Genomic DNA, 25,944 nt, shown 5'->3' on the forward strand with positions numbered 1-25,944 from the left:
TTTCAATAACCGGAATATAGAGTTTCAAGTGCAACCATTCATCTGATATGTACAATATTAATAACATTAATGAACGTCAGACTACGGAATAAGGTAAATGGAAGAGTAGAAATTTGTGTGTGTGTGTGTGTGTGTGTGTGTGTGTATGTGTATGTGTGTGTGTGTGTGTGTGTGTGTGTGTGTGTGTGTGTGCGCGTGCGTGTGTGTCTCTGCTGATAAACTGGACAACAGGCACAGTAGGATAAGCCTTATTTATCGCTATGAGATGTAACTGTGCTCGCTTGCCTCACATTGATTTTGGGTCAGGATAACTGCCTGCAGGAGATGCCTTGCAGTGGACCTACTAAGACAAAAGTTTGTACTATTTTCAGCTCTTTCTGCTCAATGGCTCGTAAAAATGCGTCTCATGAAGACCTCGATATGGATCAAATGGCGGAGGCGGAGCTCACTCGGCTGCAGAGGCAATATCGCATTATGGAAGGCGACCGCGAAGCCTACTCCCAGGAAACGAGATTGCTGCTGCAGAAGCAGAGGTACGTCGTCACGTTTAGCACTTATACCTTAGCAAGAGATAACGACTACAGATGCTTAGGGAGGCTTGCCGTCTTAACTGAATACTCTGTTACGTTGCTTTTCTTTCCTGTATTTGTAGTAATCATACATCTGCACAGTGGCGCTTGTTGAATACTGCTTATTTAATTTTAGTGCATTGTCGTAGTCTGTCATAATTTTTCATTTAACTTGCTACGCTAAGTATTTAATGAATAATCTTTCATTTTGCTTCTAGCTATTTTGATTTTGGTACCTGAACCCATCCAAGTGTATGTATGTATGTAAGTTCCAAATTTCCTCGTGAATCATGGGATCGATTTCATTCAAACTCGGTACACATATGACTTACTGCCTGCAAAGAACCGCTGGGGGCGGGGGTATGAACCACCTACCTCGCAAAGGAATAGAGGTGGGGGTTAAAATCAGTAAAGAAACAAATTTATCGCTTACTACATTTTTGGTGTTTATGCTGTAAAACTGTCCCTTCAGGCATGACGTGTTAATTTATTACTTCTTTACTACTGACTCTGTTCGCAACACGTGTTGCAGACAGTATTCACACATACCACTGAATATACCTGACAAAATATATGACTGTACGACACATGCTGTAGTTCAGGAAGAGGCCCACGAGAAAGACAGGCTGTGTCATGTATACCATAGCACGTGGCACTCCAGGTCTTACGAGTGCCAGCAGCCGTCTCCGGTGAGTAGTGAGTAACTATTTCAGAAGAGTTTAATAATTAGTGACTACGCGTGTAATGCATTCAAGCTCTGTGTAGCACACGGCAAAGTTAAGACCTTTAGTGAGTACCTTCTCAATTGCATATTGATTTCCCGTGGACCCTGCACAAAGCCAAGCGTTCTAGTAGCGCTGCAGACAAACCGCCTAGGGTGACTTTCGTTTGGAGCTCGTACTTTTCGTGGGCCCCGGTTCAGGAGATATGACCTCAAAAACACTGAAAGCGTGAGAAACTGCCGCATCACGCATAACTTTTTAATTTATTACATATTTACTACTAACTCTATGCGAAACACACTTCGCATACAGTATGCACACATATCATGCGATTAACCTGCAAAATTATGTCATTGTACAGCATGTAGCTCAGGAGATATGTCATAAACATCCAGGCTGTGTGGGAAAGAAACTGCAGGGCTAAATTCGTTAGAGTTATAGGTGGTATATATGTACAAATATGAGTGCGATACGTTAAATATATGTGCTTCTGTGGCCAAATCCATGGATAAAAGCTTCTCCTAAACCCTTGAACCGATTCCAACCAAACTTGGTACACAATTACTTACTTTCTAGAAAAAAATACTGTGGGATTGGGGGGGGAGGGAGTAAGAACCAGCACCCTCCTGTTTGGGGGGGGGGGGGGGGGGATGATAGTGTGGAGACGGTAGGAGAGGAAGAAATGGACAGACAATGAGGTGGAAAGAGGAAATCGACACTCACAGAAGGGAGGAGGAGATGGACAGAGTGAGAGGGAACGAGAAATTTACAATGAAAGGGAAGAGGGGCGGATGGATATGTTGAGGAGGGAGGAGGAGAGGACAGAGAAAGGAAAGAAGAGGAGATAGGCACAGAGAGGGATGGGGAGGAGCAGATGCACAGCCAGAAGGGGAGGAATAGGTAGGCAGGGAGAGGGGTAGGACGAGGCGGGCGGATAGATGGTCAGAAGGAGATGGACAGGGAGAGGGGGCAGGGGGGATGGAGAGGGGACAGGAGGACAGGGACAGAAAGACAAGAAAGGAGTAGGTGGAAAGGAGACAAGGCGAAGAAAGAGGTGGACTAACAGATCACGTAGCTGAGCAACACGGGTACTCAGCTGCTAGTATGATAAATGCGAACACTGTGTAGTAACCAGAAATACAGAAACAGAGTAACAAATCTAGAACACGAACTCGCCATCTGCTTCTAAAAGCGAAGGCCATAAATTGGTTGTCCGGTTATTCGGCTAATGTTGCCAGTATCACAAGGAGTCGAATAACAGCAAAGTGGAGTGATTCAGAGACATCAGATCAGACAAAATAAGGGATGGGAGGATATTCCCGATATTAAAAGTTAGTAAATGTTTACACTTAAACCTACACATATCTTCATTAACTAAACGAAATTCCGCCCCAACAGGCCATGAAGGCCAAACGGTACCGACTGACCGCCACGTCATTATGAGCCCACAGTCGTCACTGGATGCGGGTATGAAAGGGCATGTGGTCAGCACACTGCTCTCCCGGCCATATGTCAGTTAACAAGATCGGAACCGCTACTTGTCAAGTAAGTAGCTCCACAGTTTGCCTCACAAGGGCTGAGTGCACACCGCTGACCAACAGCGCTCGGTAAACCGGATGGTCACCTATCCAAGTGCTAGCCCAGCCCGACATGCTTAACTTCGGTTGTCTGACGGGAACCGGTGTTACCACTGCCGCAAGGCCGTTAGCTACACGTATCTTCATTGGATTTACTTGTTTACTTATTTTTTATTAGCATTCCAACTTGTTCCAAGAAAGATCGCTTATTGCTGACAGCTGCTTGTCATTTGTCCTTTTCCTTTTTACCAAGTCTACTCTTCATTCTCTCTCTCTCTCTCTCTCTCTCTCTCTCTCACACACACACACACACACACACACACACACACACACACACACATTCACATACATACATACACACTGCGTTAACAGCTGCGTCGTGATAAGTTGATATATATATATATAAAACATTGTCCTTAGGTCGTCGCTTTGAATTATAGCACACCTTATAATTCGTGTCAAATCTCTAAATATTACTGAAGAATGATTACTGATAACAAAATTATTAGTGAAAGTATTGGATAGCTGGCATGTGTTTCCTGATGATAAATGTATTCTTAAACGTTAAACTGTTTTCAGTGAAAAAAAAAATGCTTTACTGTCAGATGTAGTCCCGCGCCCGGGTTCCCCGGTTCGATTCCCCGCGGGGTCAGGGATTTTCTCTGCCTCGTGATGACTGGGTGTTGTGTGATGTCCTTAGGTTAGTTCGGTTTAAGTAGTTCTAAGTTCTAGGGGACTGATGACCATAGATGTTAAGTCCCATAGTGCTCAGAGCCATTTGAACCATTTTTTTGTCAGATGTAGCGCCATCTGAGACAGATTGTAATTTTCTGGTCTTCTTTCTTTATCTACTTCCGTACGACTGCACTGCTGCGAAGGTAAAATGAGAACACTAACATAAAAAATATTTAATAACAAAGAGTCGATGCCCAAGACACTGAAATCGATGGATGTACATACTGGTATGTTCCTAGGGAATCGGCGATTCTTGCATCCCCAATTGAAATCATTATCAATAAACGTTTTTTATTGTAATTCCAGTTATTTTAAGTAAATTTTAATGCTATTCCTATTAGTGCAAATAGTAGATGAAATTTTGGGTGAGAAACTACCGTCCTCTCCACTGCAATCTCCAAAAGAAAGGTCAGTCTTATTGAAATTTCGAGCTTTAAAGGAATTCGGTATATCTTCTGTCCACCTTGCAGCTAATCTCCTTGATCCAGTAATACAGGGTCTTAACCTGAAGCCTATCGGGGTGCCCGATGCAGTAAGGTTTGTGGCACGGCAAAGAACACTGGACTAAATGTTACTCAGGCTAGAGAGTGCTTGAGTGATTCAGGGACAAACAAAGAATTTAGTCCATGCAATTGCTGTGGGAAAGAGTGGCTCCTCACCTCCAGGAAGATAGAAATCGCTGTGTAAATCTTTTATTGTGTTGGGGACGTTTAAGAGGAACTTGTGAATTGGAGGAAGTTGAAATAAAAATTCTGGGCGTGCCAGTCACATCTGCTGCTACAGAGCATTTCTTCAGCGCTTTTGGGTGGATCCACATGAAAGGAAAAAGGAACAGATTCACATCGGGCACAGCTGCAAAACTAACCTAACTCTCCTATGACGAAGTTGATAAATGGAACAGGTACACGATCTAAGCCTGTTGATCCCCCCCCCCCCCCGAAAAAAAATCATAATGAACTGTCCAACAAAAAGAAAATGGAAGGGAACCCAGTAGTTAGCGAGGAATCAGAGTCAGGAGAATATGAGGCAGAGTCGAAACTTCACAAGCTGAAGATCAAGAAACTGACTGAGAATAATGTTTTAAATGATTTTGCAGCACCATAGTACAAGAAAAGTACTACCTACAGGCTAGCTACTTGATGTAAATTACACTTTATTTCAAAAATTATTTTTAACTTAAGTGTTACTTTCTTTTTTTAGTATGTAGTACCCCAAGAGCTGACCTCATCAAAGATGTGAAAATTTATGCTTATAGTCCTCTTTGTTTCCCATAATAACTCTCCCATAGTTCTGAAGCAGCTTTTTCAGCTTGACAAACCAACCACTAAAGAAGCAGTGTTGCAAAACACCGTTTCCAATAGAAAATATCAGCTTAAATTTTTTGTATAAGTGCCACTTATCGACTAATCTTTAAAATGCATTAATTCTAGGGTATTTGTGAATTTTGGGACTTTTCCCAGGCTTTTACCCGGGGCATTTGAACCAGTTTATAAATGCCGAGGCATTTTACCCCAATAGATTCTCATTGCAGTAAGTTGTTGTTGTATGTTATTCAGTGAAATAAAACCACATTTTCACCGACTTCACATTATACGAGGGCGTGCTGAAAAGTAATGCATCCAAACTTCGTTATTCTGTTCTCAATATCGGTTGAGGTACTACATCGCATGCATATTACTCTTTCGACTTTCCCACTTCGCTGAGGCAACTTGCAACCCTGCACCGTTAGAGCACTCCGACCGTGGCGTGTAACATAACGGTGTGTAACGTAAGTATGTCAGTGCGTGGGCAACAGCCTGCTATAAACTCTTTGAAAACTGAAAGCACGAATACGAAGAGTTCGTCCAAACATGGACTTTCGTTACAATGCCAGACCAAACACGAACGCTGCGACATCTGCAACATACCACACTTTGGATTTACGCCATCGATTACCCTCCATACAGTCCCGACTCGGCCTCATCCGTTTTTCAGCTGTTTCCAAAACTGAAAGAGCACCTTCGGGGGGAATCACTTTGATACTGATGAAGCGGTGAAAGCAGAGATAAATTAGTGGTTCCATCAACATAGTCAACCATTCTATAGTGCCTGTATGAACAAACGGGTCTTTCATTGGGAGCATTGTGTTCGTCGTCAGGGTAACTATTTTGAGAAACAAATGGCCAGAGATGAAGAATAAAGATTTAGAATGTTATTAAAGTTCTTTTTAATTTAAAAGCTTTAAGAATTTCCCCATAAAGGAATTGGGAGGCATTAATTTTCAGCACCCTGTCTTATAATCCGTGCCATTTACTTTAATAATATGACAAGAATGTAGTGAGAGATTTGTCCTTAAATACTGGGTAGAGATTCACGTATTTATGTTAGAGTAAACCCTTAACTGAATGAGCTTTACGCACATATTCAATCGAAAAACTTGAAAGTATACACGGAAATACCCGGTGACAGCTGAAATATGGTTCCGCTACAGATGCGGTGTTTTTCCTATGACAGAAGAAGATTGAAGGAAGAAAGGGAGATTGTGTTTAACGTCCCGCCGACATCGAGATAATTAGAGGAGCACAAGTACGGATTGCGTCAAGGATGGAGAAGGAAATCGGCGCTGCCGTTTCAGAGGAACCATAATTGAATGACTTACTCTGGAAACATCCTATAGTTTCACGATATCGTAATTTATAGGGAACAGGTGTTTTGCAAGTATAACGAGCCAATTATGAGCACTGAAGGGGTCCCTCATTATGGTTCGTAACCTTTGATGGATGTCAGTATTCGATGAGGCAGTCTCATTCGGGTCCTTATCATACGCCTTTAGGCTTCTAATACTTTACACTTCACAGCGGTTGAGCCAAACCGCCATCCACCATCTTCAAAGAAAAGTAACTAAGGATTTTGAATTACCTTGCTTCTCCCACAGGGACAGTTGAAAAAGCATTGCACTTTGCTGCGTCGATTTTCAAACCTTCTCTCGCAAAAGCATACGGCAAATGCAGTTGCAAGTGCTGGCTGCTGGGCCATAGAAATTTATGGCAGTATGACAGATCAGTCTGCTAACCCGAGAAGCTCATAACCGCTTACCTTTCTGAGGCAGAATAAAAATAGTAAGAGAGAGATTCTGTGGTTTCATTAATTACTACACTAAAAATCAATAAACTGAGAGGGTAGGGGAGGCGGATAGGTGGTCAGGGCGGGAAAATCGGCCATTATATTTTTTTTCTCTGGACAGTATTTATGCCTGCCGAGAAGAGGACAGACTAATTCTAATTTACATCCCTAGTTTTTTAGTGAGGTTGATAGAGGAAGCCTGTTATGTTATTTTTTGGTAAAAACTCTTCTGATTTTCAACTGTGTAATGTAAGGAAAGTCTTTTATATTTTTCTCGGTATCTCACTTATACTCAGACTAATACTTTTCCACCGCATCAAAGTTCGAACAACCACTTTTGGCCTACAAATACAGTTCTTTGTTGTTTATCGGTTTGTAAGATACCCACGTGAACCACTAATGCCTATATGGTGTGCACTCACGAAAAGTGGTCCCACTACTCGTCGGGAAATGCGGAAAAGGAGTTTGTCCCAGCAAGAGTTATGACTTCCATGTAGCACGCGTAGTACTAACGATAAGATCGACTCCCAAGTCATTTTATATAGAGAGATATCATCTGACATTATATCCCACTGTGACGATTTTGAATTCATTAAAGGACTATTTAAAACCGCCGCTGTTCTGTCATATTTGACCCAATACAAAAATACGGTTGAAAACTGTTGCTTAGTACTGTTTCAGGCACTAGGGCATCAAGATGCCTAGAAAATATATACGAAAAACAGACATGACATGCTTTCTGGGGCTTTCCCGGCGCTGCATCTGCTTGATAGGTTCCCGGGAATTACGCCGGATAATATTGTACAAATCGCAGACATGACATGCTGCTGTGCAATGGCACTGGCCATGTAACACCACCACGCTTCCCCCCCCCCCCCCCCCCCCCAAGGCAGAGAAAAGTGGCCACTATATAATCCTTTAGAAAAACGCATGTTGTTCCCAAATATATTTTCCTTTGCATCTAAAAGTATGTGTTATGGTACCTTATGACATGTAGCTTCAAAATGTGTAGGCGGCAAGCAAGTGATATTTCAATTTCCCTTAGAGTGAACATTATACCATACCTTCTCCTATCGCTGTGTGAGTCCATGGCAGATCTTAATCGAGCGGCTAGTTACGCTTCCGGGGGAAACATATGCATAAAAATGCTACTACGGAACTTGCATACATAAACATCCTGGTGAGTGGCCTAGTACATACATCAAAAGCAGTTTTGCATCACCTCGGTTCCGAGAGTTCCGGAACCTGTACAGAAAACTCGAATAGAGACCAACATAAACATTATTTCCGCCCATTTTGTTGCTCGTGAAAACTGGTAGTCCAGATTGCTGTACACACCGATAGCCGGCCGGAGTGGCTGAGCGGCTCTAGGCGCTATAGTCTGGAACCGCGCCACCGCTACGGTCGCAGGTTCGAATCTTTCCTTGGGAATGGATGTGTGTGATGTCCTTAGGTTAGTTAGGTTTAAGTAGTTGTAAGTTCTAGGGGACTGATGACCTCAGAAATTATGTCCCATAGTGCTCAGAGCCATTTGAACCATTTTTTACACACCGATACCTCTAATACCCAGTAGCACGTCCTCTTACATTGATGCATGCCTGTATTCGTCGTGGCATACTATCCACAAGTTCATCACGGCACTGTTGATCGAGACTGTCCCACTCCTAAACGGCTATTCGGCGTAGAACCCTCAGTGTGGTTGGTGGGACACGTCGTCCATAAACAGCCCTCTTCAATCTATCCCAGGCATGTTCGATAGGGTTCATGTCTGGAGAACATGCTGGCCATTCTAGTAGAGCGATGTCGTTATCCTGAAGGAAGTCATTCACAAGATGTGCACAATTGGGGCGCGAATTGTCGTCCACGAACAGAAATGCCTCACCAATACGGTGCCGATATAGTTGCATTATCGGTCGGAGGATGGCATTCACGAATCGTACTGCCGTTACGGCGCCTTAGACGACCACCAGCGGCGTACGTCGGCCCCACATAATGCCACCCCAAAACATCAGGGAACCTTCACCTTTCTGCACTTGCTGGACAGTGTGTCTAAGGCGTTCAGAGGGTTTCCTCCAAACACGTAGCCGACGATTGTCTGGTTGAAGGCAAATACGACACTCATTGGTGAAGAGGACGTGATGCTAATCCTGAGCGGTCCATTCGGCATGTTACTGGGCCCATCTGTACCACGCTGCATGGTGTCGTGGTTGCAAAGATGGACCTCACCGTGGACGTCGGGAGTGATGTTGTGCATCAAGCAGCCTATTGGACACAGTTTGAATCGTAACACGTCGTCCTGTGGCTGCACGAAAAGCATTATCCAATATGGTGGCATTGCTAGCAGGGTTGCTCCGAGCCATAATCCGTAGGTAGCGGTCATCCCCTGCAGCAGTAGCCCTTTGCGAGCTGAGCGAGGAATGTCATCGATAGCTCCTGTCTCTCTGTATATCCTCCATGTCCGAACAACATCGCTTTGGTTCACTCCGAGACTCCTGGACACTTTCCTTGTTGAGAGCCCTTCCTGGCCCAAAGTAACAATGTGGACGTGATCGAACCGCGGTATTGACCGTCTAGGCATGGTTGAATTACAGACAACACGAGCCGTGTACCTCCTTTCTGGTGGAATGACTGGAACTGATCGGCTGTCGGACCTCCTCCGCCTACTAGGCGCTGCTCATGCATGGTTGTTTATATATTTGGGTGGGTTTAGTGACATCTCTGAACAGTCAAAGAGACTGTGTCTGTGATACAATATCCACAGTCAATGTCTATCTTCATGAGTTCTGGGAACCAGGGTGGTGCTAAACTTTTTTTGATGTGTGTACATGGCATCTGACAACCACTGCTTAGTAACATATTGTGTCATGGTAGTACGCCACAACGAATAGCCACATAGGATTTTATATTTTGTAGTAGGTAGCTACAAACAAGGGTAAATAAATGTTCTATCTCTAATTAGCACTTGAGCTGTTGTAAACGTGCGTCAAATCTAGATAAGAGGAGTCCCGTGGCCAAGACATTGCGGAGATGTGTCAGCGTTACGTATGACACACTTAATAGTTAATAATGGTAATTGAAGTATAACTGGGTGACGGAAGGAAACAGTTTGATTATACAGCCAAATTTTCCGCCAAAATCAGAACTGCGTTATAAAATTTAAATTTTAAGCATTGTATCTAATGGAACAGCGATGACCATGTATAGAGCAATATTTGACGGCCCAGTTAGCATTTCATTGCTGGTTCGTAGCCGTTTTCTGCATCTACTGCATCTCTGGACATAGTGTGTCCTACTGGATCTTAGAGATGAGTGTGCCTGATTATAAGGTTTTGGATCAACGTTGGTGCAGTTTTCGTTCGTGGCCTCTAAAGGGGCCCAGCATTATTTTAGATTTGAAAATTTTTCCTCATCTGGTCTGATTCCATTAGTGTCCTACTAGCACTGGAGAAAATGTATCCAGCAGAGAAAATTATTTGAAATGTATTGCACACCCTTCTTATTATTCAGAAGGAAGGGTAACGTGTTTCATTCTGTAGCGTACCAAGGAATGTCGGAAATTGGAGAAACGAGCAAGCGAACAAAGTACCCATGGGTACATGCAGGAAATACAATTTGACACAGCGGGCCATTCCCCTACAGCATTTGGATCAGAGACATGCGACTGTAAGAGAAGCGTTGGTCGTGACACGTGACCAAGCTATTGGTCTGACTGCAGATAGAGTGCAGCCTTTATTCGCCACGGTGGTGGGCACATCTCCTCAGCCGCCTTTTTATCATGGGAAAGGTGCCCGGTATTCATTTGAAAGTAGGCTGTGTGGACCTGGGGCCGTCATGGAGGGCCTGAAACGAGAAAAAATCGCACCCCTAATCCAAGATTGAATCAGGACCTTCCAGGACCGTAGCCTGGTGTTCTACTAGCTGGACCACCACGGCCACCAATGTCTAGCTGTGGGGAACAACAAACAGGGGTCGGTGGAGCAACTGACCATGGTGTACCTCATACCAGTTACCTAGTCACTCCGACTGGATGAAATAACCCTGGCACGTCTCCGAATAGGGTATAGCCGGCTTGAAACTCTCCCGAGAGCATCGCTCGGCCTGTGATGGCTGTGGCGTACAAATCGCTGTACGTCACGTTTCAACTGAACACCACTAAGCTTTTTGGTTGGAAATTTCAGTGTGGTTTAGAATAGCTGCTTTATTCGTTTTATCCCAGCGATCAGCCTTCCACAGCAATCTCCCATACAATTTTAATCCTTTTATCTGAGTAGTTGCGTGATTTTCGTATTTGGCTCTATGTGTGTGTGTGTGTGTGTGTGTGTGTGTGTGTGTGTGTGTGTGTGAACTAGAGCATTAGCACATCTTTACGGCATGTTTACATTTTAATTATAGTTTTTTTTCTTACTCCGCCGCTGTAGTCTCATAAAATTTTGGTACGAGCACTATAGGCTTTGCTGTCGTGCATGCATGCAACCACATCATATGAAGTTACCTCGACTGACTACTAAACATTCGCCTCTTTCTTCCTGCTCGTAATTTACTCAGCTGACAAATGTGGTACAAGCGAATGTATATACAAGTACGGCGCCACAGACTGATGATTTACACAAACTTGAAGAGTATGTGTGAAGTTCTGCATGAAGGAATATGTCACCATTGCTTATGCTTGTAGAACGAGTTTTGGTTCGGCTTTATAAACCTTAAAAACAACGTTGAGGTAACATTTCGTATTTATTCAAAACATTCGTGGAAGAAGAGGCAAAGATAATACAATACAATTTCAGAACAGTCGAAGAAACAGTTTTTCGTTTGGATTCAAACAAACGAAGTTTTTACTCGGAGACTAATGCAGCAAACATTGATATAAACTCAGAAAACGTAGTGGGAGCAATACATAGTTTTAATACAAAGCTTTCGGAAACAGTAAAGTCAGACATTTTAAATATAATGACCCTCCGACATGACTAGCATCACGGACACACATTCATATTACAAGGCAGAACCTGTCTACAGTTGCTTCATATCACTTAAGGTAAATGCGGGGATGATTCCTTTATAAAGGACACTGCACATTATCTACTTCGTCTTTCTCCATCGAGAGTTAGAGCTCCTTCTCTAATCACATAGTCGTTCAAAAATGGTTCAAATGGCTCTGAGCACTATGGGACTCAACTGCTGAGGTCATTAGTCCCCTAGAACTTAGAACTAGTTAAACCTAACTAACCTAAGGACATCACAAACATCCATGCCCGAGGCAGTACTCGAACCTGCGACCGTAGCGGTCTTGCGGTTCCAGACTCCAGTGCCTTTAACCGCACGGCCACCACATTGTCGTCACAGAGCGTTAAACCCCAATGACTCATGCCCTACAGAGGTGCACCTTCAAAACTGTGAATTACTTTCTAAAGTGTATTTATAAAGAAAGGCGTATAAGAGTGTAACATTTCGTCCACGTAATTAGAGATGCGGCACCACATTAGTTTTACTCCAAAGAGAAATCGGTCGTGGCTTTAGTGAAGGAAAAATTTTGGAATGCGCCTAGAAAGGTTTAGATTAATCAGTTAAACCCAAATCGTAATGACGTAATATGAATTTGAGTTCACTGTCTGTGAATAAGAGATAAGTGTCCTAAGGAGTGCACCACACCGATCGCTCTGCCAAGACAGGTGTGGTAGGAAAGATATTGGTAAAAGAGAATGAGTGATAAAGGGATATCGTTCGAAGAGCGACAGGTGATAATTTTACTAGTGTGGAAAGGAGTACTGAATCCACGCTGGGTACAGCCCAGCTATTATATCCAAAAATCTGTATGCATTTACAGATTTCGCATTACCTTTCAGTCGACGCCAGCTCACTTGCTGAGTATGACATACACAGAACTGCATTCATAATGATTTATTCACGAGGCTCATACAAACAATATAGAATTTCGGGGATTTTGATAGACTGGCATATGAGGTTCTATCTTTGTGTACGCATAGTAATTGTAATCTCCACTATTTTTGTACCGTATCTTTGCTTAAAGCAGCATAGATTAGATTAAAACAGAGCCTGTATTACTGAGTAATCTCCCCGGAAATATTTATATGAAATGACTGCATACGTCTGATTTCGATTTCACATAATGTAATAACAATAAACACGAAGTAGTGTACCCATCAATCCAATGATTTCCTTTAACAGGAATATGATAGCAGCACTGGAGAAGGAAAAACAGGAGTTGCTTCAGAATCTACGACTTTCAAAATCAACGCTGAATGAAATGAGGGACAACAAACTAAAAGCTAATATAGCACAGCTGATTGCAGAGGGCGACAGATACGAAGCAGAAATGAAAACAGAAAAGGAACAGGTAGGACATTTTCATTTTTGGAGGATCTGTCTAATTGTTATCTTTATCTTTTAATTATGTTACCTCAAATGTAAGTGTTTTTAGCATGTTATGTTGCATCAGGTAGATATTTTCATTATGAGTCCTGATACGAATATCACTGAGGGTGACAATTACTTCTGATTAAAATCCATTGAGCTGCAGGATAGAATATGATGAACTCATATCGTTCCACCAATGTATGCACTGGCGCCAAAGAAACAGGACAAAGCAGCGATAGGTTGCTTACAGACCTACACTAATGTGCACAACGAAGGTATTCCATTTGAAGTAGTGTACCTGTCATGAATTCCAAAAAATTTGATTACCCAATGAATTTTAGTACCTGTGGATCTTTTATGAGGTTTTACAGATTACTAAATGTATTATGGACTCTTGAGAAGTATTCATTTATTTATTACTATTATAAAGTTAACGACTTTGTATCCGCGGTTAAAAGACTTTTTTAAAAACAATATTAAGTCTCGCGTTTTCTCCTTGTGTATAGTTGGTGTAGGTCTGGTTTTTAGTGGGCTCAGGACACACTAGTGGATTGCCCATTTCGTGTATAACACAGTTTAGTATGAATGTCCAAGCTTTAGATTATCGGTAAATGTAATATGTAATAAGATATTATTATAACAAGAAATGAAAAATTTGTTGCAATAAATATTAAAAATAAATTCAAAAAGATACAAGTTCTAAAACAAACAAAAGCAACTTTAAAATTCTGTTTTTGGATCAATACGTCTACTTCTTCAAACGGGGTTAGAATGAGAGATTTTGATGAAGATTATGATGATAGGGCTTGGTGTACATTAGTCACTGAATACGGAATTAGACTACAGCATGGGGCCACTGTACCTCTAGGTTAATTGTCACAAACTTTAGGGTCTTAGTAAATGTATCAATTACCCAACATAACTCTGTTTCTGAAACAATAAAATTTATTTTTATCTGATAAAAAAATAGTTCAAACAAATGTTGAGTGCTTCAGAAAGCCCTCTCTACTTGCTCTATATAAAATATATTCTAAATGAAATGGTCATCACCAGTTTTTAAAATGTGACTTTTCAATCCTCTGCAAATACTCCTAAACACTGTACATAGCAAATTACACATGAGAGCAAAGCAGAGGTGTAGCCAAGTCCAGATTTCGAACGTTAGAAATAATGAAAGACTGGCAAGGCTGGTGCAAAACGGTTCAGTAATATTTCATATGAAATCTAAACATACAAACAGAGTTGTAACTGGATTTATGATAACGATCTAATTCGGCGATCGTGTTGCCCTGGCATTTAACTAGATAAGCTCCATCTATTTCACACACTTGTTTTTCGGTTGAAGTGGGCGGAATTGGTTCTACCTGAACGAGTCACTATGTGTACAGCATCTTTGCTGGTCGTAAAATCCATATCAGTAGCACTGTCAAGTGGGAATATAAGACTCGTCACCCACCAGTGTATAGGATGGAGAAGTCCAGTTATTACAGTAAAGGCATCAGGAGATCACGACAGGCCTAAGGGTGTCAACCCTGGGGCTCTGTACGTCCGCCCTTATCGGCTTCATATCAGGGGTTGCCTTAGTGAAGATGCGCCCATGTCTGTTTGTGGCCAGCTGACATGAGAACTAATTCCATAGGGTCCAATACCCGATCATAAGAACTTTAATTTAGCACTATGCTCAGGAACCATGGCGAGGGTGGAGTTCGTGTCACGTGAAGTGGGAGGCTGGGACGAAGGAGCTAGCCTATGTCAACTGGTATCCTGAGGAATAGGCAGAGGTGGTCGTGTCTCGCAGTAGAATGAGGACAGTGCTGGAGTTGCTAGTGCGATATATTCCATGCGACCATCATTCCGAATATTTGACGAACTGTTTCTGACGTCTCCTTGGGTCCATGCTGCACAGCGTAATGCAGGAGCAAACAGGATAACTTAGGATGGCGTACAGGCTCTGGACTGCTATGCTATATGCAGGAATATGCAGTATATGTGACTATGCCGCAGTTCCATCGGGTTGCAGCTGTTGACTAGTTAGAATAGTAGGTAGCAATGAAATTTATCTGGGCTTCTTCCTTCATAGTTTCCCACATCTCTGTAATCAACTGCACTTTGTCCGTTCCACCTCAAAAGTGGACAGCAGTTGGAATGGTGCAGTGCTCAGGTGCTTAATACCATCATCCGATCAGAATTGTTTAAAAACAGATGGAATGAATCATAGACCATTACGTGATAATATGGTGTGAGGACCTTCCTCAAAAACATAAATAACTGAGAGGGCCGAGATCGAAGCCTTTGTTGTGGTTCTAGCCTGTGGGTCACATATGAGAAGTTGGAGAGAGTATATAGCACAAACAGAACATTGCTCTTTTACTTGTAGAGTATTTTCAGTGTGCATATACTCTCAGGAATGCTCTGGAGGAATAATGAGTAGATATTACCTGATTCCGTGTGCTAGGAACACAGGTACAGAAGGGATTTTCAGTGTCAGCCTTTACAACTAACCTATAAACATGAAGCTGAACCATCGCCTTAATGCAGGACAACACCTAGAGCGTTTGGTGGGGCAACTGGAGCATACATGGCCAATACATGACTGAAATAACTACCCTTCATTCTACTTCTTCCATTGTCTGGAATAGTACGCTTCTCCTTGCATTCATGTGATAGAGCAAGGAAAAATACTTATAGAAGCCAGAGTCCAATGTCTACTGTTTTAGACAGACGCTGCAGCTACACCATAAAGATATGGGTTTTGTTGTGTGATTTGGGCTACTTCATGGAATGTGATGGGCAATTCGTCCCACACTAGGCACCTAAAGAAGTCGACTTGAAAACATACAGCTGTCTGCTGATCGAAGACAGCTTCTATACTCATACAGAGGACAATGTCGTTCGCATGTTGAGCAGTGGAATGATAGTGGATATCAGGTGGTAACTACTGAGTTACAGGGCCTACTGCCGGAGAACGTAACGCTGTCTCTTCGGGGATGGGGGTTAGACTAGGATCCAAACAATGAAACCAGGGGCTTATTGTCGATCATTAAAAGAAACTGCATACCTTAGAGGTACATATGAAATTTCATAAACAATGGCCAAAGCGTCCTCCTCAATTTGAATATGGATGGCACCGCCGATAGTACTTTGGAGGCATGCACAGGTCGTTGGTTTATGGTATTAAGATTTTTGAGGGACGCAACCACGTATTATATACGTAAAATAACCTTGAAATAATGGAGATTTTTTAATTTTTTAACAGATTAACAGTTTCATCGAGATGTCTGCTGCCAGTGTAAGACTCAATGTATTTAATGTATGCTTCATATACTAAATTCTATTTAAAGGAAACTGCAGTCATTGACTCGGCAGAGGAGATCTTTCGACCGAAGCTCTGGCTGTAGGTTTTCACATTCTTGCTCCAACGTAGCCCCAGAAGGTGTAATAGCATTGGAGTGATTTTCACACTTTGATATCCCTTGAATGAGTTGTTCTAAGTATTTCTGAAAAAATTGTGAGTGTACTTGCGATTCCCAATTGTTACGTCTTTGTTATACAACTGAGAAATTAAAAAATGGCTGTGGCTGAAATTTGAATTACTCGTCATCTTATGAAGGAGCTAATCACATTATGGGGCGTATAAATCTGCTCTTAAAAGTAAACAGTACTCCTAATTGTGAGTTTAGTGGTGGAATTAACACCTTTTTAACACTTAACACCAGGCACTTTCTAAAAACACGCAAGAAAACTGTGCTGCGTCATTCTAAGGATCTCATTTCGTCATGTGGAGACAAGAGCGACAAGAAGTATTTAAATATCGGTAGATGTAGCATAATGTATTCGTAGCTCAGAGGCGTAGTAGGCGATCTGGTAAATAGCTGCCTGGCTTCAAGGTTTGGTTCGTATCTGACTTCGTGCAATAATATTTGTGTTAATCGGTTAATTTGTTTGATCTGAAGAAATCGCGAAATTAATAGGAAGAAAAGTGACGGATTTTACTAAGATTTTTCGGCTCTCAAAGGGACACAGCATGTGTTTTTTTTTTTTTTTTTTTTTACCATTTAATACCCCGTCCAAAAGCCTGTGCGAGGAAGTGAGTCTCTGAGACGGGTAATAAATATCGTATTTTCTGCCTTATCCTCCCATCCAGCTATGGCGACGTTCCAAAGGTAATCACGGGGTCTCGGTTCAGGATTAGCGCAGGTTTCGCGCATGGTCTGTTTCATCTTCGCCTATACGTTTTCAATAGGATTTAGGTATGATGCAAGATGAGGCCAGTCGAGAAGAGAAATCTCATTCTGTTCTGCAAACCACTCCTACATCATCGCTGACATGGATGTAGGAGATTTGTTCTACCGGAAACAGATCTGTCCCTCATGCCATAGACAGGTGGCCACTGCGATATGGTACACGGGTGTAACTGGGGTCGAAACGGGCACCTTGCGGTCTGTGAACTAGTACCGGACCATCATTCGCTGAAGACAATATCAGTTCGTCGGATGATATCACTTTCCGTGAGTACCGACTGACACAGTCCTCGGCAGACGCTAATCGGTAGAGCCGATGATCATCACGGAGCCTCTCACTGATGGCCTCGTATTTTCTAAGTAGCCCGGTCTTCCGAAACCGGCATCGAACCGTATCCACCGATAAGGGAAACACAGTAGTATGTTTCAACTGCACCGCATTTAAAAAAAGAATTTAACCGTGACGTGTTGACAAAGTCATTATCCTGGACAGGTGTTGTAAGATGCCAAAGTTCAGTTCCCACACGCCTAATGGATTTTCCAGTATCTCGATAACGTCTTATCCATCATGGCGCAGGGCGCTCAGGAACGCCTCACCGTGCCCCGCCCGCAGACGCCGTCAAATTTTCTCCTCCACAAGAGCAATGATGCGGTCACGATTTAGACGATGAGGCACGGCACATGAATAATGTGACTCGACTGAAAGAAGTGATGTGGTGCAGGTATTTGACCTTGCTCGTGTACTGCCATAGGCTCTTATAGAATGAACTGTGCAAAAATAACTCGCAGCGACAGGCTGTCAGTTGTTACCTTGTAATATCAATGAAACAGAGTGAATAGTACCGGCGTAATATGTCAGACAGAAGTAGTAAATTTAAGTTACTAAGCCCATGGAGATCATTCTCCACCAGAAGTAACCATTACTGATTTATGGCCAAAATTTCATCTCGTCTTCTGCGGGAAATGAGTTGCGTGTCATCTAAATGTGTTTCATACAATACGACTTCACTGCAGGGCTTCATAGACAACACATTTTTGAACCAGAAGAATGTGTCTCTCGTGGCGGAAGAACAGAGATTTACACGGATTCGAGCATGAGACACTTTACATCCAAATCCTGTATGTCGTTTATTCTGCTACGGTGACAATATACTAATTTAAATCTATTCAGTATATTATATTTTCAGAATAGATTTTGTGCCTTCTTGGAACAGATATGGAATACTGCCAGAATCAGTTTCCTGTAATTTTTGATGTAATATTTTCTCGTCTGAATGTTCCCATGGTAAACAGAAAAAGATGGGATGTTGCACTTCGTGCACGTCAATGCTGTACCGAACTTTAACTCTGGGTGCGATCTTCGCAGACCAACTTTTCTGGCCGCGCTGGGCAGCCGTGCGGTCTATGGCGCCTTGTCACGGTCCGGGCGGCTGCTCCCGTCGGAGGTTCGAGTCCTCCCTCGGGCATGGGTGTGTGTGTTGTCCTTAGTGTAAGTTAGTTTAAGTTAGATTAGATAGTGTGTAGGCTTAGAGACCGATGACCTTAGCAGTTGGGTCTCATAAGCCCTTGAGGCGTAGCGCCGTATACCGATCCTGCCATGGAGGCGGTTAAGTGGGAGATGTGTCTCAGAGCTGGATAGTGACGTAGTTTATGTATCAGCCGATACAGGACAGTATTGGATAGGGTACTGTGATTTAGTTTCGATTGTGCCCACTAGAGTGCACTAAAGTAAGAGAAGGTTTTTCATAAACTGTTGTAGTATTTTCATAAAGTGTTATGATGTCTTTTTGTGTACGTAAAATGTTATAAATGTGTTTTAGCAGTATGAATGATGCGTGAGTGTCGTTTAAGGTTAATATGAAGATAATTGTTTAACGAGTTATATAGTGGGATTTAGTGTGGGAACATTTCGAAGAAGTATGTATGTGGACAAAGGGGATTTTTGTAGAATAGATTTGTAAAGTAAGTTTATGGTAAAGGGAAAGTTAATTCTGGTATAAATAACAATAGTAAATAACTTTAAGCATAAACAAAACTTCAGCATATTAGATAATTACGTCGGTAAAGGGTGCAGTCGTTAGGTTTACCATTTTGTGATTGGTTATTGATGAAAAGCGCGGACTGACGCGGGAGAATGTTGTTTTGCTATTGGCTGTTGAGTAAACTGACCAATGGTAAAGCAATATTCTTCGCGCGCCTTTCTCTGCTGGTAGAGGAGGCTTACGAGTGTTCTAGAGAGGAGTCGGAGCCTAGCCATGAAACAGTTCGGACGTGTGTATTAGTAGTTCCGATGGAAATGATAAGTTGCCGGATCTAGCAGTGCTTCATACATCAGAAGTGTTGTAAAGTGACGGCATAATTATTACGATGGGTGTGTAGAAATTTCGGAATTTTTAAGTGAATCTTGTGACGAGAAAAGACATTCTGCGTGGCGTATTGAGCAGGTCGGTGGCTAAAAACTGTGACTGCATTAGCTACCGACAGACTTAATATTTGGCGAACATTCTCAGTCAAAAACAATCCGTATTTTTGTAGCTATTACCTTCTTGGGAAATGCAACACCATAAACTTGCTAACGTGAGTGAAAGGGATTATGAGTGACTGTGTTGGGACTAGCACGGGCTTGGCAGCGATCCTTGTTCACCTAAGTTTCAGAATATATTAATTAAGGACAAAATTTCCAACCTTTCATTTCGTGTGAAAACTTTCTCCCGAAACGTAGATTAGTGACTCTAATTGCAGCGTGGTTCACGTCGAAGTACAGTAGGTTTCGCTCGGCTTCCCTACTGATGATCTGCTGAGACAATGTTCACAGGTAGGTGCAGGTTCGTCGTAAAGGGGCGGAAGGAACCGCGCCGCCGCAACCTTCCCACAAATTTCCAGTTTTCCAACTTTTCTGCTGGTAAGTGTACTTGCACATCTCAGTCGACACACGTTTAATACGAGTTTATCTTGCGTGCTATTTCCACTGACAGTTCTTAATATGGAACTGCTACTTCCGTGTTGGAGAAGTAGTAACAGTAAATCCCGGGTAATTTTGACTGCAAATCTTCTGGATACGGAGTAGGACATAGATGTGTATTAGTGAATTAAATGTTCCTTTGATGTGGGCGCAAAGTTACGCCATCTTAAGTGGGAGCCATTCGAGCACCCGCTCTACAGTCCTGATGTGTCCCCATGCTATTATCACTCCTTCGGTCCCTTAAAAGTGGCCTTGCAGGGACGACGATTCCTGTGGGACGAGGAAGTGCGGCACCGAGTTAATGACTTATTCGGTCAGCAGGACACGATGTTTTACCAAACGGGTATCTTCTATCTGGTGCGTAGGTGGGATGATTGTGTCAATGCTCACTGAGATTTTTCCTTATTGGCATACCGATTTTGGACTGTACGGCCTTCGAACGGAAACTTTTTGCTCGCCCATTATACTTGCACAGAATTTCACGCCCGCGCACGGGAATGCAGTTTCGAATGATTCGTAGGCTTCCCGTACCGGAAGGGTAACCTCGCTGATCGCGAAGGATCTGCTCCAGAGGGCCTGCGGCTTCCCAACGCTACAGCTCTGGAGCTGATGCCCGACTGCTCGATTTCACGAGCTTCAAACTATACAACAATATTATTTAACATGAGGTCTCTCAGCCAATTTAAATGTGGTGCAGTATGTAGGCGTTGTCACTGAGCCTTCCTGCTTCCACTTACAGTGCGTTTATATGGTGTTGCTCCCTGCAAGGACTTCTAGAAGTTTCTTTGTAACGGGTGTTGGAAAACAGAGGCCGTCATGGGAAAAATACTCAATCTTGAGTAGGCCTTATACACATAGGCCACTAACCATTTATGAGGATTAGGGAAACTCTGCGTCGAACAGAATCCTCTTCTCCAACTACCAGAAAAAGGTCATTTAGTGTACAGAATTGAGACAGGACAAGCACACAGATGCGGTAAGAAAATGATACGCCACAAGTAATTTTTACTTCTCTACGTCGTAATCGAAAACGTGGTGCACCGGTGACACTACTTTAAACGATTTTCCTTTGAGGCAACACCGTGGGTCTGAACTTCATGGTGGGGGGCAAGACGAATCCCAACGTCTATGATAAACAACTCCACTTATGACACATTACACTAGTTACAAAGGCCAGTATACTTTATAGATGAGACCCTGGAAGTGACAAGCCGTGATAACTACGACTGATGGACAGTTTTAGCACACTGGCAAAATATAAATCGATTTGCACAACATGAATTACCTAACCATAATGTTCACCATTAATATCGTTGCATATGACATAATTAAATCCGCGCAGAAATGCCGCCAAATGTGCTGACCCAGTTATGGAAGCCTACGGGATGAAGCGTGTTCATTTGTGAACCCAGAGCTCTCTGAGGCGGGTGTGGTTAGCAGCCATGGCAGTCAGTGGCCGCGGATCGGAGTGAACTGATATGTGGCGAGGGAACCTCTCAATTTCACTCGACGAAAGATCAGTACCCAAAGACTGGAAAGTTGCACAGGTCACACCAATATTCAAGAAAGGTAGTATGATTAATCCACTAAATTACAGGTCCATATCGTTAACGTCGATATGCAGCAGGATTTTAGAACATATATTGTGTTCGAACATTGTGAATTATCTCGAAGAAAACGGTCTATTGACACACAGTAAACATGGGTTTAGAAAACATCGTTCCTGTGAAACACAACTAGCTCTTAATTCACATGAAGTGTTGAGTGCTATTGACAAGGGATTTCAGATCGATTCCGTATTTCTGGGTTTCCGGAAGGCTTTTGACACTGTACCACACAAGCGGCTCGTAGTGAAATTGCGTGCTTATGGAATATCATCTCAGTTATATGACTGGATTTGTGGCTTCCTGTCAGAGAGGTCACAGTTCATAGTAATTGACGAAAGTCATCGAGTAAAACAGAAATGATTTCTAGCGTTCCCCAAGGTAGTGTTATAAACCCTTTACTCTTCCTTACCTACACTCCTGGAAATGGAAAAAAGAACACATTGACACCGGTGTGTCAGACCCACCATACTTGCTCCGGACACTGCGAGAGGGCTGTACAAGCAATGATCACACGCACGGCACAGCGGACACACCAGGAACCGCGGTGTTGGCCGTCGAATGGCGCTAGCTGCGCAGCATTTGTGCACCGCCGCCGTCAGTGTCAGCCAGTTTGCCGTGGCATACGGAGCTCCATCGCAGTCTTTAACACTGGTAGCATGCCGCGACAGCGTGGACGTGAACCGTATGTGCAGTTGACGGACTTTGAGCGAGGGCGTATAGTGGGCATGCGGGAGGCCAGGTGGACGTACCGCCGAATTGCTCAACACGTGGGGCGTGAGGTCTCCACAGTACATCGATGTTGTCGCCAGTGGTCGGCGGAAGGTGCACGTGAGGCGCCAGGTGGAAATGGCATGGCAAGCCGTTCTACAGGACTACATCCAGCATCTGTACGATCGTCTCTATGGGAGAATAGCAGCCTGCATTGCTGCGAAAGGTGGATATACACTGCACTAGTGCCGACATTGTGGATGCTCTGTTGCCTGTGTCTATGTGCCTGTGGTTCTGTCAGTGTGATCATGTGATGTATCCGACCCCAGGAATGTGTCAATAAAATTTCCCCTTCCAGGGACAATGAATTCACGGTGTTCTTATTTCAATTTCCAGGAGTGTCTATAAACGATTTGAGAGACAATCTGAGCAGCCGTCTTCGGTTGTTTGCAGATGTCGCTGTCGTTTATCGACTTATAAAGTCATCAGAAGATCGAAATAAATTGCAAAACAATTTTGCAAAAATATCTGAATGGTGCGAAAAGTGGCAGTTGAAACTGAATAAAGAAAAGTGTGAGGTCATCCATGTGAGTGCTAAAAGGAAATCGTTGAACTTCGGTTACACGACAAATCATTCTAATCTAAAGGCCGTAAATTCAACTAAATACCTAGGAATTACAATTACGAACAACTTGAATTGGAAGGAACACACAGAAAATGTTGTGGGGGAATGCTAACCAAATACTGCGTTTTATTAGCAGGACACTTAGAAAATGTAACAGACCTACTAAGGAGACTGCCCACACTACACTTGTCCGTCCTCTTTTAGAATACTGCTGCGCGGTGTGGGATCCTTACCAGATAGGAATGACTGAGTACATCGAAAAAGTTGAAAGAAAGGCAGCACGTTTTGTATTATCGCGAAATATGGGAAAGAGTGTCACAGAAATGATACAGGATTTGGGCTGGAAATCGTTAAAAGAAAGGCGTTTTTCGTTGCGACGGAATCTTCTCACGAAATTCCAATCACCAACTTTCTCCTCCGAATGAGAAAATATTTTGTTGACACCCACCTACATAGGGAGGAACGTTCACCATGATAAAATAAGGGAAATCAGAGCTTGTACGGAAAAAAATAGGTGTTCATTCTTTCCGCGCGGTGGATTGAATAATAGATTGAAATAATAGAGAATTGTGAAGGTGGTTCGATGAACCCTTTGCAAAGCACTTAAATGTGATTTGGAGAGTATCCATGTAGATGTAGATGTAGATGTAGAATGCATCTTACGCCTACATCACTTGAATCGTTTTCGTCAGCTGCATCTTGAACGTCTTGACTAACTGCTCCACCTCAAACTTTATGTCGGGTGGAATGGTGTGATCTTCAATGCTGAATACCAATAGGCTGCCAAAATAGATCTAATACTTTATTATTATAGTCGACCATTTTCCGCTGCCGGGCTTAGAACAAAGGCGAGTCCTGACGCCAGAATATATCCACGTTGATAAATGACATTGCTGCGTTCGTGTTAGGCATTCCATTGCGGGGAATGGTACGTGCTAAGCTTGCAGTGGTTCTCTGGACGCGGTTTACGTGACGTTGCTGTTGTGAATGAAATAGTACAAGGCTGCAGGCAGTGTCACCGAAGGGGTGCCCGTTGGTTTCCGACGAGAGCGAACGACGGCAGCGAGGTCATCGGTCCCACCGGATTAGGGAACGATGGGGAAGGAAATCGGCAGTGCCCTTTTAAAGGAACCATCCAGGCATTTGCCTGAAGTGATTTAGGGAAATCACGGAAAACCTAAATCAGAATGGCTGAACGCGAGTTTGAACCGTCGTCTTCCCGAATGCAAGTCTAGTGTGCTAACCAGTCCACCGCCTCGTCCGGTGTTGCTTAGTTTGTTGATTCCGGGGAGGAAACCAAACAGCGAGGTCATCGGTCCCATCGGATTAGGGAAGGATGTCGGCTGTGCCCTTTCAAAGAAACTATCCCGGCATTTGCCTGAAGCGATGTGGGTAAATCACGGAAAACCTAAATCAGGGTGGCTGGACACGGGTTTGAACCGTCAGCCAGGTGTTTCTTTGTGTCTGATGGTGAGAATGAGAGGATGCCGCACTGCTATAAACTGAAGACTGAATAATAAGGTTTGCTACTTCTGTGTTATCATAGAACGCCTGTTGCGTGAACGATGCTATTTCAAACGGTTTCACGATGTAGGTAACGTTGTGGAGCGTTATGTCGAAAGGCGAGAATTTTGGACCGAATGCCAAGGTCGGGAGACGAACCTTGTCGTAAGTGATTCCGGGTAAGACATCTTATACTCATTCCACAGAGCTACTGTAAGTTGGCAGTCCATGATACAAATGCTTGAACAAGTGTTTTAACAGAGTGGTTGAAATGTCGTCGAGCTTCCATAGTGGTGGGTCAACAAATCACAAGTATCACTGAACGCATTTCTGCTAGAATCGGAGACTAGCTGTAGTTCCTTGATCACTTTGTATAACTGACGACATTCTGACAGTAAAATACCATTCTTGGAAATACGAATAACAACCCCTCAACCTCAAAATAAAGAAAGGACCGGATTAATATAGAGTGGAAATCAACAGGAGGCTATGTGCACAAAAAACTGACTCCGAGTTATATTTTGTATTGACAAAAATATTTTAATGAGAAAACCTCAACAATATTTTTTATTTATTGTCCACGGCAAGACTTACACAACTATTGCAAATCTACGTTTTCATCCTTTCATCAATAAAAATAAATATTTTATTCTGAAAAACACAGAACATGCTAAATGCCATGCAGGTATCGGCAAAAACGAGGTACGTCCCAGTGAGAGCCTATGATTATCTTATTTTTAATCCTTCTTTTAAATTTATAGAGAACAAAACAATTCTAATGGATAAACTATTCGAAAAATGTTCTACTAGCTATTTTTAAATACTACAGCAACTATTGTGGACCCTTTTTCTTTTCGACCGATAAGTTGTTTTTTCATTGTTGTGACGGTAAAACGAACTTCTTTATTATGTCAGTAGTAATCCCTTTGTTGAAAATCTTATAAGTTCTTCAGTCTTCAAGTTCGTTAAACATTGACCTCCTCTTGACGACACCAGGTGCAATTACTTTTCGGTCGAATTCAACTACATTAGGTAATTTTTATTTTCGATGAGTTAATAGTGTATCGGATGCTTTTTTTAAATAAAAAAGTCATGCAGTCGGAGCATAGTAACCAAAAATGGAGTGTTAGGTGTTGCATTCTCCTTATATTCTATAAGGTCATTAGGTATTCGACGCACTGACACTATTCCAGCACAATGAACGTGAATGGACACAGGTGA

General features: G+C 42.8%; 1 protein-coding gene across 1 annotated transcript in view; it reads left to right on the forward strand.

Moving 5' to 3' along the window:
* Positions 1-384: 384 nt before the first annotated feature.
* Positions 385-25,944, forward strand: part of LOC124556791 (coiled-coil domain-containing protein 63) — a gene marked incomplete at its 3' end in the record, with an annotated part of 232,808 nt that continues 207,248 nt past the window's right edge. The window contains 2 exon segments of the mRNA XM_047130802.1: positions 385-533; positions 12,889-13,057. Coding sequence (XP_046986758.1) covers positions 385-533; positions 12,889-13,057 — 318 coding nt within the window.

This window comes from Schistocerca americana, chromosome X (genome assembly GCF_021461395.2).
Source record: "Schistocerca americana isolate TAMUIC-IGC-003095 chromosome X, iqSchAmer2.1, whole genome shotgun sequence".
Classification (NCBI taxonomy): domain Eukaryota; kingdom Metazoa; phylum Arthropoda; class Insecta; order Orthoptera; family Acrididae; genus Schistocerca; species Schistocerca americana.